The sequence below is a fragment of the Ornithorhynchus anatinus genome, chromosome 5 (assembly GCF_004115215.2).
Source record: "Ornithorhynchus anatinus isolate Pmale09 chromosome 5, mOrnAna1.pri.v4, whole genome shotgun sequence".
Classification (NCBI taxonomy): Eukaryota; Metazoa; Chordata; class Mammalia; order Monotremata; family Ornithorhynchidae; genus Ornithorhynchus; species Ornithorhynchus anatinus.
In genome coordinates, this window is record NC_041732.1 from 2,159,459 (window position 1) to 2,172,503 (window position 13,045).

Below are 13,045 nucleotides of genomic sequence, written 5' to 3' on the forward strand. Positions count from 1 at the left end.
CAGATGAGGTAACTGAGGCACAGAGAAGTGAAGTGACTTGCCCACGGTCACCCAGCAGACAAGTGGTGGGGCTGGGATTAAAACCCAGATCGTTCTGACTCCCAGGCCTGTGCTCGATCTCCAAGGCCATGTTGCTTTTCCCTGTGAGAAGGGAACATGTCTGCCAACTCCGTTGTACTCTCCCAAGCGCTTAGTAGCACGGTCTGCACATAGTAAGTGCTCAATAACTACCACTGAGTGATCGACTGATTGATTGATTGATTGATTGAAAGAAGGAGGGAAAGTAGAAATGAACGTGAAGAAAGAAGCAGCACAGAGATTGGGCTCACAGTCTAAATAAGAGGAAGATCCATGTATTGAATCTCCATTGTGCAGATGAGGGAACTGAAGCACAGAGAAGTAAAGTGACTCGCCCAAGATCACGCAGTAGGTACGGGGCAGAGTCGGGATTAGAACCCAGAACCTCCGACTGCCAGGCCTGTGGTCTTTTCACTAGGCCACACAGCTTCTAACAGGTAGAACAGGATGAAATGAGGCCCGGGGCCAGGCGGGTGAGCAAAGCAGGGAGGTTTAGTGTTGATCTTGCAAGGGGTTGAGGAGGGTTATCTGGGAAGGGAAACCAGATTTATCATCTAATCACATGAGATGAATTTTCCTGGGCTTCCACACCTGGCTCTTAGTGGTGTCCTGTTTCTTTGCTCAACTCCTCTAGGCTGGGCTTTTTGAACGCGTCGAAACTTCTCGTTCCAGGCTCGGGACTGTGGGAAACGGAGAGGGAGGGATGTGGGTGGCGAGGGGTCCCTAATGGAGAGGGGTGAGAGGCTGAGGATCGATTGGACCCTCTAATCACTCCCACCCTCAACCCCGCAGTATTTATGGCCATACCCACCGTTTATTTTAATGTCTGTCTCCTGCCCTAGACCATGAGCTCCTCCTGATTACCTTGTACCGACCCCAGTGCTTAGAACGGTGCTTGCCTAACAAATACCATCATTATTGTTATCATCATCATTATTGTTATTATATTGTCAAGGCCCTCGAATGTGCCACTCCCTGGAAGGGATGGCCGGGCATCGATCCAGGCACCAGGTCCAGCCCTCCGGAGGGCTCACGATCAGGAAAGCAGCGTGGCTCGGTGGAAAGAACCTGGGCTTGGGAGTCAGAGGTCATGGGTTCGAATCCCAGCTCTTCCACTTGTCAGCTGTATGCCAGTGGGCAAGTCACTTAACTTCTCTGTGCCTCAGTTTCCTCATCTGTGAAATGGGGATGGAGACTGTGAGCCTCACGTGGGACAACCTGATTATCCTGTATCTACCCCATCGCTTAGAACAGTGCTCTGCACATAGTAAGTGCTTAACAAATACCAACATTATTATTAATATTAAATTCAATCGATGGCATTGTTGAGGCACCTATTGGTTGCAGAGCACTGTTCTAGGTGGTTGGGAGAGTTCAATAGAGTACAATCCTATCGACAGTAAGCTCATTTTAGGCAGAGAACGTGTCTACTAAGTCCGTTGGATGCACTCTCCCAAGCAATTAGTACAGTGCTCTGCGCACAGTAAGCGCTCAATCAATAGTATGGATGATGATCCAGTGCAACAGCATTGGTGGTCACGTTCCCAACCCTGACAGTTTAGAGGTGGAGACAGACCTTAATGTGACTAGATCAGTGACGGATATGGACGTGATTGCTGTGGGGGTTGAGGGTGGGGTGAATGAAGGGCGAAAATTCAACTGCAAGGTTGAAGCAGAAGGGAGTGGGAGAAGATGAACTGAGGGTATAATCAGGGAAAGCCTCCTGGAGGAGATGTGCCTTCAATAAGTACAGTGTTCTGCAGACAGTAAGCGCTCAATAAATCCTATTGAATGAATTGAATGACTGAATAAGGCTTTGAAGGTGGGGGAAGTGATGCTCTGTCTCCTCAAAAATCTCCATTGGTTGCCTATCAACTTTCGTATCAAGCGAACACTCCTCACTATTGGCTTTGAAGCTGTCCATCCCCTTGCCCCCTCCCACCTCACCTCCCTTCTTTCCTTCTCCATCCTAGCCCGCACACTCCGCTCCTCTGGCGCCGCTCCCCTCTTCACTGGGCCTCGTTCTCGCCTGTCCCCCTGTCGAGCCCTGGCCCACGTCCTCCCTCTGGCCTGGAATGCCCTCCCTCCTCAAATCCGCCAATCACACTTCCCCCCTTTCAAAGCCCTCCTGAAGGCTCACCTCCTCCAAGAGGCCTTCCCAGACTAAGCCTCCCCCTTTCCTCAGCTCCCCTCCCCATCACCCCAACTCATTCCCTTCGCTCTAACCCCCTCCCCGCCCCCCAGCCCTTGCGTATATATGTACACGTCTATAATTTATTTATTTATAGTAATGCCTGTTTGTTTTGATGTGTATGTATTTATAATTCTATTTATCTTGATGCTATTGATGCCTGTTTACTTGTTCTGATGTCTGTCTCCCCCCTTCTAGACTGTAAGCCCATTGTGGGCAGGGATTGTCTCTCTTTGTTGCTGAATTGTACTTTCCAAGAGCTTAGTACAGTGTTCTGCACACAGTAAGCGCTCAGTGAATATGATTGAATAAATTAACGAATTTGGCTGGCCAAGGGACCAGGGAGAGGGGGCGAAAACTGAGGGGCCCAAGGGCTTGGATGTCAAGACGGGGCTAACTTGGGCCTGGAGCTGGAGATGGAGGACCTTCTCTGTTGTTCATAAGTGTTGAAGAACCTGGCTCGGGCCCTAGTAATAATAATAACTGTGGTATTTGTTAAGTCCTTACTCTGTGCCAGGTACTGTTCTAAGCGCTGGGGTGGATGCAAGCAACCAGATTGGACACAGTTCCCGTCCCACAAAGGACTCACAGTCTTAGTTCCCCATTTTAGATGGGGTCCCTGAGGCCCAGAGAGGTGAAGTGACTAGTCCAAGGTCAACGCAGCCAACAAGTGGGGGAGCCGGGAGTAGAATCCAGGCCCTTCTGAATACCAGGTCTGGGCTCTATCCACTAGACTACACTGTTTCTCTATCCAACAAGCCATTGTTCTCCCCACCCTCAAAGCCACTCTAAAAGCACAACTCCTCCCAGAAGCCTTCCCTGACTAAGCTCTCATTTCCCCTCCCAACCTCTCCTCTGTGTTTCCTATACGCTCCATCCTTTGTCCTTTAATTATTTGATATTCACCCCACCGTCATCCCAACAACACTCACACCCGTATCCTTATGTCCATATGTTATGCCCACTTACGTCCATAGGTTCTCCCCCTCTATACTAAGTTCGTTGTGGGCAGGGAACTCGTCCATCAACTCTCTGCACACAATAAGCGCTCAATAAATGCAACTGATGGATAGATCAATTAATATCCTTACCTTCCGCCATCACCCGTCAGTAACCTTTTAAATGTCTGTCTCCCCATCTGGACTCTAAGCTCCTTGTCAGCATTCATTCATTCATTCAATAGTATTTATTGAGCACTTACTATGTGCAGAGCACTGTACTAAGCGCTTGGAATGTACAAATCGGCAACAGATATAGACAGGAAATGCGTCTACTGGATCTGGAGGTGCTTAGAATAGTGTTCTGAACACAGGAAGTGTTCCGTAAATATGATTGATTGATCGATCGATTTAAGGAAGGATTTCTTGATGGCGGAAGCGGGAGGCTAGTAAGAAGGGGGAGACCAGGGAGAATAGAGAGACCAGTGAGGAGGGGAAGACCAGGGTGACGGGGAAGTAGAAGAGATTGAGTATACATTTAAGAGATCTCTCTCCAGAGCCTGCAGGCCCGGGAGAGGACTGGATTGGTCCGGGCCTAGGGGAGGGAGCTGGCGGGGACTTTAGAAACCGGGGGTGGACGGAGAGCTGGGGAGGCCAAGATGAGTGTCTACGGAATCTGACCTATGCGGTCCAATGTGAAGTCCAGAAGTCAATCTCAGCCTTTGATCCTGTTATCAAAGAGTCCCCGCGAGAGCTGGCCGGGGAGGAGTTGGGTGAGGGGCTGCACACACACCGCAGATGGACCCCCGACGTGGTACAGGAGAATCCGTCACCAGCAGAAGGTGTTCAGGAGGAGGGCCGGCCCCCCTCCCCAACCCCATCCAGGCCAACTCTTCTCTCTCCCACCACCCGCCAACTTCCCACAGCACTTCGTCTCCTCCAAAGCACTACAGCCAGGGATTTGTTCTCTGGGGCCCTTCCCCGGCTCGGCCTCCAACATGCTGGGTGATCCCAGGTGAGTCCTCAACCTCTCTGGGCTCCTATCTCCCCAGCGGTTCTGTGGAGAAATCCGTCTCCTCTTCCCGCATTCCCACCGGGGTCCTATAAAGGGCCCGGTTGGCCTTTCTCCCATTCTCTCCGGCGGGGAGGAGGAAGCCCTTGCTCCAGTCTAGCTGCAGTCCCTCCCACTACAGCATGGCCAGGCAAGGGGCATGGCAGAATTGATCCGTTTATTGAGTGCTGGAGGGAAGGGAGCCTCCAGACCCTTCCCAGCCCTTTCTTTCCCCAGGGGCTGGGCGGTGGATGGGGGCTCAGCGGGGGACGACGCAGAACTTGTAGGTCGGGGGGATGTTGCTGAAACCGCTGACCTGCGGCGAGATGTCGATGTCTTTGGCCGGAATGAGAGAGCGCAGGGAGAAGCTCTGGAGAACGGTGGTGAAGTAGAGGAACAGCTCCATGCGGGCCATGGCCTCGCCCAGGCAAACACGCCTCCCTGCAGGCCCAGGGAAAGACGGGCAGGTGGGCAGCCGGCCTGGGGTTAGGAAAACCCCATCCTCCCCTTCCCCACCCCTTGCCTCCCCACCAGAGTCCAGAGCGGAGAGGGGGCCGGTGCAGAATTCAGTCAATCAGTCATTTCATCGTATTTATTGAGTGCTTACTGTGTGCAGAGCACTTTCCTAAGTTCCTGGGAGCTCACCGTGGGCAGGGAATATGTCCGCTTATTGTTATACTATACTCTCTCAAGCGCTTAGTACAGTGCTTTGCACACAGTAACCGCTCACTAAATACGATCGAATGAATGAATGAATAATAGACACATTCCCTCCCCACGACAAGCAGACATTAATATAAATAAATGAATAAATGACAGATATGGGCATAAGTGAGGCTGGGAGGGGGGATGAATAAAGCAGGCATTAATATAAATAAATAAATGGCAGATACGGGCACATAAGTGCTGTGGGGCTGGGAGAGGCGATGCAGAAGGGAGTGGGAGAAGAGGAAAGGAGGGTTTAGTCAGGGAAGGCCTCTTGGAGACGATGGGCCTGCAGTAAGGCTTTGACGTGGGGAGAGAGTGACTCTCTGGTGGATTCGAGGAGGGAGGGCGTTTCGGGCCAGAGGCAGGATGTGGGCAAAAGGCTGGGGCTGAGATAGAGGCTGGCCCCTTCTGATGCCCACCGGAGCCGGCAGCCCGAGGCCAGGACGAGGCAATACCTGAGGCAAAGGGCACGAAGGCCTCATTCTTCTTGAAGCGTCCCTCGTCATCCAGGAAGTGGCCGGGGTTGAAGCCATCAGGGCAGCTGAAGTATTTGGGGTCCCGGAGGGCGGAGCCCAGCAAAGGGAAGACGTCTGTGCCCTGGGGAGGGGAGGGAAAGAAAGGAAGCAGGTCCATGGTGTACCAACTCGTGTGGGGAAAGAAGGGCAGGGGCATCAATGTGGGAGGGAAGAGGGGCAGAGTCGGGGGGTACCGACAGAAAGACAGGGCCTGGATCAGGGGGAGAATAATAATAATGATAATAATAATTGTGGCATTTGTTAAGAGAAGCAGCGTGGCCTATTGGCTAGAGTCCCAGCTTTGGAGGCAGAAAGACCTGGGTTTTAATCTCCACTAGGCCAAGTGTCTGCTGTATGACCTTGGGCTGGTCATTTCACTTCTTGGTGCCTCAGTTTGCTCATCTGTAAAATGGGGATTAAGACTGTGAACCTTATGTGGGACAGGGACTGCGTCCAACCCAATTAGCTGGCCTCTACCCCAGGGCTTAGTAGAGTGCGTAGAAAATACCATAAGAAAGAAAAACACAATGTGTCAAGCACTGTACTAAGCACTGGGGTAGATATAAGAAAATCAGGTCCCACACGGGGCTCACAGTCTAAGTAGGAGGGAGAACAGGGATTGAATATCCATTTTGCAGATGAGGGAACTGAGGCCCAGAGAAGCAGAGTGACTTGTCCACAGTCAACACAGGAGGAGGGTGGTGGAGCCGGAATTAGAATAATAATAATGATAATAATAATTATGGTATTTGTAAAACACTATGTGCCGGGCCCTGTTCTAAGCGCTGAGGTAGATACAAAATTGGACACAGTCCCTGCTCCACCGAGGGATTACAGTCTTAATCTCCATTTTACAGATGAGGGAATTGAGGCACAGAGAAGTGAAGTGACTTGCCCTAGGTCACACAGCAGACAAGTGGCAGAACCGGGATTAGAACCCATGACCTTCTGACTCCCAGGCTCAGGTCCCTAGGCTACGTTGCTTCTCAGGAACCCAAACTGGGGGTGGAGGGCACCTTCGGGAGGATGTAGCCCCGGAAGTGGGTGTCTCGGGTGACGGCGCGGGGCACGCCCATGGGCACGATGTCTGTGACTCTCTGGATCTCATGGATCACGGCGTCCGTGTACGGCATTCCCATCCGATCCTCGATGCCCGGGATCCGTTCTCGCCCGATCACCCGGTCGATCTCCTCGTGGACCTTGGCTGAAGGTGAGGAACAGGGGTGGGATTCAGAGGCTGGGGGCGATGAGCCGGAATCAGGGGGCAGAGTGACCCACAGGCACAGAGTTGGGCAGTGAGACGATGAGGGCAGCCAGGACGGCCTGGGCTGAGGAAGAGAAGATTGATGGGGTGAGGAGTTTGGGGGTTATTTTTTTTAAATGGTATTTATTAAGCACATATTGTATGCCAGGAGCTGTACTGAGCGCTGGAGTAGTTACGAGCTAATCCCGACTCTGCCCCTTGTCAGCTGTGTGACTGTGGGCAAGTCACTTCACTTCTCTGTGCCTCAGTTCCCTCATCTGTAAAATGGGGATGAAGACTGTAAGCCTCACGTGGGACAACCTCATTCCCCTGTATCTACCCCAACGCTTAGAACAGTGCTCTGCACATAGTAAGCGCTTAACAAATACCAACATCATTATTATTCTTATTCTTATTAATCAGATTGGACACAGTTCCTGTCCCACATTCATTCAGTCATTCATTCAGTTGTATTTGTTGAGTGCTTACTGTGTGCAAAGCAGTGTACTGAGCGCTTGGGAGAGTCCAATACAACAACTAAAAGACACTTTCCCTGCCCCCAGTGAGCTCACAATCTAGAGGGAGTCGATAATAATGATAATAATGGTATTTGTTAAGCACTTTATTATGTGCCAAACACTGTTCTAAGTGCTGGGGTAGATACAAGGTTATCAAGTTGTCCCACACTGAACTCATGGTCTTAATTCCCATTATCTAGATAAGGTAACTGAGGCACAGAGAAGCTAAGTGACTTGCCCAAAGTCACTCAGTTGACAAGTAGCAGAGCCAGGATTAGAACCCACTACCTCTGACTCCCAAGCCCGGGCTCTTTCCCCTAAGCCACGCTGCTTTCTTAGGATTGCAGGGTGGAGGAGGTCCCTGGTGGCCTTGAATCAAAGGAAAGGGAATCGAATCTCCCCAAGGACAGGGTGAGATACTGTTATAACCGGAGGAAAAGGTGGAATCTTTGAATAATAATGATTATAATTACAGTACTTGTTAAGCGCTTGCTAGCCAAACACTGTTCTAAGCGCTAGAGTACTTTCTAGAGTTAATCAGGTTGGACACAGTCCCTGTCCCGAATGGGGCTCACAGTCTTAATCCCCATTTCACAGATAGGGTCACTGAGGCCCGGAGAAGTGGAAGTGACTTGCCCACCAAGCAGACAAGTGGCAGAGCCGGGATGAGAACTCGGATCCTCTCACTCCCAGGCCCGTGCTCATTCATTCAGTCGTATTTACTGAGTACTAACTGTGTGCAGGGAACTGTACTGAGCGCTTGGGAGAGTACAATATAACGATAGACACATTCCCTGCCCACAGAGTGCTTCCAGTCCCTTACATGCTCTTTCCACTAAGCCACGCTTCTTTGTGAGTGCGGGGTCTCCTGGCGTCACCCCCTCCAGCACCCCCGCTTCTTTTCCCAATTGTTCCCGGCCTCAAGAGCACGGGCTTGGGAGTCAGAGATTGTGGGTTTGAATTCCGGCTCTGCCACTTGTCCGCTGTGTGACTGTGGGCGAGTCACTTAACTTCTCTGTTGCCTCAGTTACCTCCTCTGTAAAATGAGGATGAAGACGGTGAGCCTCACGTGGGACAACCTGATTCCCCTCTGTCTACCCCAGCTCTTAGAACAGTGCTCTGCACATAGTGAGGGCTTAACAAATACCAACATTATTATTATCTCCCGCCCCCTACGTGGGCCGGGAGGGAATCGATTTCCTGGCCGCTGCGGATGCCGGCCCCGTCACCTTCTACTTCTGGATACTTCATGAGCAGCAGGAAGCCGTAGCGCAGGGTGGTGCTGACCGTCTCCGTGCCGGCGAAGAAGAGGTTCAGGGCCGTCAGGACCAGGTTCTTGAGATTGAACTCAGACAGAGGGTCATTCCTCTCCTGGAGAGACGAGAGTGGCGACCTCTCCATCCTTCGCCCCTCACACTCCTGCAGGGTCCCCGGAGGGCCAGCACAGAGGCACCTGAACCCAGAGGTCCGGCGGGAGACGGGGGCACAGGGATTCCTGTCCGGGCTGGGGACCACCACCGGCACAGAGGGGGGGCTCGCTCATTGTTCAATCCCCCAGCTAGGCCTCCCTTTTTTGGTTTTTTAATGGTATTCGTAAAACACTATTAGGTGCCAGACACTCTAGTAAGCTTTGGGGTAGATACAGTATAATCGGGTTGGACCTGATCCCTGTCCCACCTGGGACTCACAGTCTTAAACTCCATCTCGCAGTTGAGGGAACTGAGGCCCAGAGAAGTGCGGTGACTCGCCCACCGTCACCCAGCAGACTAGTGGCAGCGTCAGGATTAGAACACAGGTCCTCTGAATCCCAGGCCTGGGCTCTATCCACTAGGCTACCCTGCTAATTTCGCGAGGGCCCTCCCACCTGAGCCCTTTGCGACCGAGTCGGGCTGTCCGTACAAACCGCAAATCGTTGTTGGAGTGGGGGCTGGGAATCCGTGGGGGGAGTTCCTGGGGGGATGTGGGAGGGGGCCGCGCCCTAACTGCCTTCGGCCCCCCCGCACCTGCTCCATCTTGATGAGGAAGCAGTCGATGAAGTCGCGGGGGTTGCTGGAGTCCAAGCTCTCCCGGTTCCCCCTGACCTGCTCAGCGACGAAGTTCTTCAGCTCCTCGATCAGGTTGTAGATCTGATTGTGGGGCCCGGGCAGGTACCGCATGATGCTCGAGTACATGTCGTAGAGCTAGGGATAGTGGGATCGGGAGAAGGGGAAGGGCCAGAGAGGGCTCAGTCGGGGGGCGCGGATCCGCTGGGGGCAACGGAGGATGGGGCGGGGGGGCTCTGCAGGGGGGAGACAGGGAGTGTGGGCCAGCGGAGATGGATAGGGACCAAGGGCATTCTAGGAAGGGAGGATAGGGGCTGAATGTCTGGGGAGGGGGGCAGGGCTGGGGCACCGTGGGTAGAGCAGATAGGGGCCAAGTCCCAGGGTCTGGGGGCACTGCGAGGGAGAGATAGGGATTACAGGGCTGGGGGAGAGCGGGAGGGGCCAGGGCACTATAGGTACAGAGGCTAGGGGCCGAGGGCCGGGGGGAGAAGGGCTGGAGCTGGGACCACCGTGAGGGAGGAATGGGGAGAGGGGAGAGGAACTGGGGAGACTGGTGGGGAGCTGGGCTATCTGGGTAGAGAGGTTAGGGGTTGAGCACTGGGGGGATGGGTAGGTTCTCGGAGCACTGCGAGGAGAGAGGATAAGAGCTGAGGGCCAGGGAAGAGGGGTGGGGGCCGGGGCGTTAGGGTTAGAGACGATGGGGCCGAGGACCGGGGAGAGGGAAAGGGCCGGGGCACTGTGGGTAAAGAGGATAGGGGCCGAGAGACAGGGAAGAGGGGTAGGGGCCAGGTCATTTTGGTTAGAGAGGATAGAGGCTGAGGGCCAGGGGAAAGGGGCAAGGGCATTTTAGGTAGCGAGGATAGGGGCCGAGGGCCAGGGGAGAGAAGCAGGACCAGGGGCACTGCGGGTAAAGAAGATAGGGGCTGAGTGCCAGGATCCGGGGGCACGGACGGGGAGAGACGGGGATTGCGGAGCTGGGGGAGCGGGGCAGGGGCCAGAGGGACTGTGGGAGGTCAGAGGATAGGGGCCGAGTACCAAGGGAGAGAAGCGGGGGTCGGGAACACTGTGGGAGCAGAGGATGGGGGTCGAGGACAAGAGGAGAGGGGAAGGAACCCGGGGCGCTGCGGGGAGAGAGGCTGGGGCCACGTGCCAGGGGAGCGGGGTGGGATTCTGAGGCGGGGATGAAGACCTGGGCCCAAGGGGTGCTCATCTGGATGAAGCTCTCGTTGATCACGTGCAGCAGCGAGAGGAACCGCTTGTCCTCATAGTCGAAGCGGTGGCCGAACACCACAGAGCTGATGACGTTGGACACGGTGCGGCTCAGGAAGAACGTAGGGTCGAAGGGGGCGGCTGCGGGGGAGCCCGGCCGACAGACGGTGGACGTTGAGGCAGGCCCGACGGCGGGCAGGGTGACCAGACATGTACGTGTCCTTACGGGCGAGGCCCTGGGGGACTGGTGTGCGTGTGCCCAGGCGGGTTCCGTCATCTCCCTCCCACTAAATCCTCAGAACGTGAGAGACCCCCGCCCTCGGCCATCTTCTGGAGCTGGGCTTTGGGGGCTCTTCCCGGACGCAGGGGTGGTAGCCCCGATCTCCAGCCCTCGGGGACCCTCCAGCAGCAGATGCCGACTGAGCCGTCTGACCCCGGTGCCCGCCGGTGCCCGCCCCGGCCCTCACTCACCTTGGGTTTTGCGGAACTCTCTCAGCAGGCACTGGGCCTCCTCCTGGATGCGCTCCTCGATGCTGCGCTTGCCCATGCCGAAGTTGCGCAGCGTCGTCAGCGAGAAGCGTCTGAGCACGCGCCAGCGTTCTCCGTTGGCAAAAGCCACGCCTGCGGGAGCCCACCCCCAACCCCGCCACAGTTGCCATTCAGAGACCAGCTGGGACGGGGCATTTTCATTCACGTATTGCTGCGTGCAAAGTACTGTACTAAGCGCTTGGGCGAGTACAATACACCAACAGACACATTCTTTGCCCACAAAGAGCTCGCAGTCTCCCCCCATCCCGGCCCTGTGCACCTTGGGCCTCTCCCCGGGCTGCGGCCCAAGGGAGGGAGCGGGTGTGCGTGACGGGCAGGAGGTTTTGGCTTTTCCCCGGCCGGGGACGGGACCCGAGGGACATCCCGGACCTCACCGTGGCCTTGGAAGTTCCGATCGATGGAGGCCAGCTCCCCGCGCCCACCAAACTCCTCGGCCTGGTCCACCAGCGCCTCCTTGACCGCCTCGTGGCCACAGAGCACCACCACCGGCCGCGGCCCCAGGTACACGGTGAACACCGGCCCGTACTTCTCCTTCAGCTGCGGGGAGAGGGCCGGCAGAAGGCTGGGGACCGGGAAGGGAGGACGGGGATGGGGGCAGGAGGGACTTGAATCCTTCTCACTGCTCAGATGGGCAAGGTGAGCCAGGATGGACCTTCCCGGCAGGACCTGGGACCAGTGATGGGCCTTTGCCCCGGGAGGTCTGTGGGGAATCTTAGCCGCTGGAGACCAGAGAGGGTGACCCCAACCCCGCCCGCCGTCCTGCCCTGCAGCAGGGGTGGGGACGACACCATGGGACATCCCAAAGCCTGTGAGGTCCCGGAGTCTGCCCCGAGTCTGCCTCTGGGAGTTGCCGGATGTCCCGGGTCCTGTTGTCCCCAGTCTCTGGGCCTCCACCAGGCGGAAGTGGGGTGGCGGATGGGCAGACGTGCCGGGGGGCGCTCACCTCCATGAAGGACTGGAAAGTGGCATCGGTACGGATGTGGAGCAGGTTCCCCAGGAAGGGCAGAGGGAAGGGGCCGGGGGGCAGCTTCCCTTCCCGACGCATCCGCTTCCAGACAAGAAGAGCGAGACAGGAGAGGCACAGGGCCAGGCCGACCGTAGTGGCCGCCCCGGACTCCATGACTCCAGGCGGGCAGGCAGTGGGCAGTGCCCCACCTATATAGGGTGAGGCAGCGACAGGACAAACCCATCACCCTCCGGGGGTCCGTCCAATCAGCGGCCGGCTCTAATCTACCCTTGGCTCTCTCCCTGCACGGGGCAGGTCGGCGTGAGTAGGGGACCAGATGAATTTAGCACCTGGGTCTTATATAACCGGTTTATTGTTCTGGTGGACTCTTTCCCCTTCCCAGATTATCTCTTTGGGGGTTGGTGAGCAAGGAATACCTTGTCTCTGGCTTTGGGCAGCCAACCTGTCCCACCCCCTGCCTCCACTCCCAACAGAGAGAGCTTCCCCGGAGGAGAGGGAAAAGTCCTGGCTTGTCTCAGTGGCTCTTGCCCGCTCAGGCCGTGACCGACTGCCCTCTATCCCTCCTGCTGCAGTTTTGGGGTTTTTTTTTTGTATTTATTAAGCATGTATTATATGCCAGGTACTGTACTAAGCATTGGGGTAGATACAAGTTGACCAGGTTAGATAAAATCCAGTCCCACGTGGGGCTCATAATCTCCGTTTGACAGATGAGGGAACCGAGGCCCAGAAAAGCGAAATGACTTTCCCAAGGTCACACAGCAGACAAGTGATGGAGCCAGAAGTAGAACCCAGGTCCTTCTGACTCCCTGACCGGGGCTCTAGCCCCTAGACCACGCTGTTTCTCACCAGTTCCAACCCAATCCCTCCTTCCGTCCTTGGGGAAAATGGACAGCGTGTAGAGGGGTCAGGGGATGGTGAGGTGGGAGGGTAGGGGCGTTTACCCCTCCTCTGGGCCAAAACCCTTCAGAGAGGGATCTCCAAGCTCCGGTCTTGCCTCTTCAGCCTTCTCTTGCCCAGGTTGGACGGCTCGGGCTTC

At 55.4% G+C, this 13,045-nt stretch overlaps 1 protein-coding gene across 1 annotated transcript; it reads right to left on the bottom strand.

The window, feature by feature from the left end:
• Window positions 1-4,439: 4,439 nt before the first annotated feature.
• Window positions 4,440-12,162, bottom strand: LOC100089053 (cytochrome P450 2G1-like). Its single transcript, XM_029064574.1, has 9 exons — window positions 11,986-12,162; window positions 11,417-11,579; window positions 10,965-11,114; window positions 10,474-10,634; window positions 9,246-9,422; window positions 8,472-8,613; window positions 6,498-6,685; window positions 5,422-5,563; window positions 4,440-4,699 (listed from the first exon to the last, which is right to left on the bottom strand). The coding sequence occupies exons 1-9, from the start codon at window positions 12,160-12,162 to the stop codon at window positions 4,518-4,520; spliced, it is 1,482 nt and encodes a 493-aa protein (XP_028920407.1). The 3' UTR covers window positions 4,440-4,517.
• Between the last annotated feature and the right edge of the window lie 883 nt (window positions 12,163-13,045).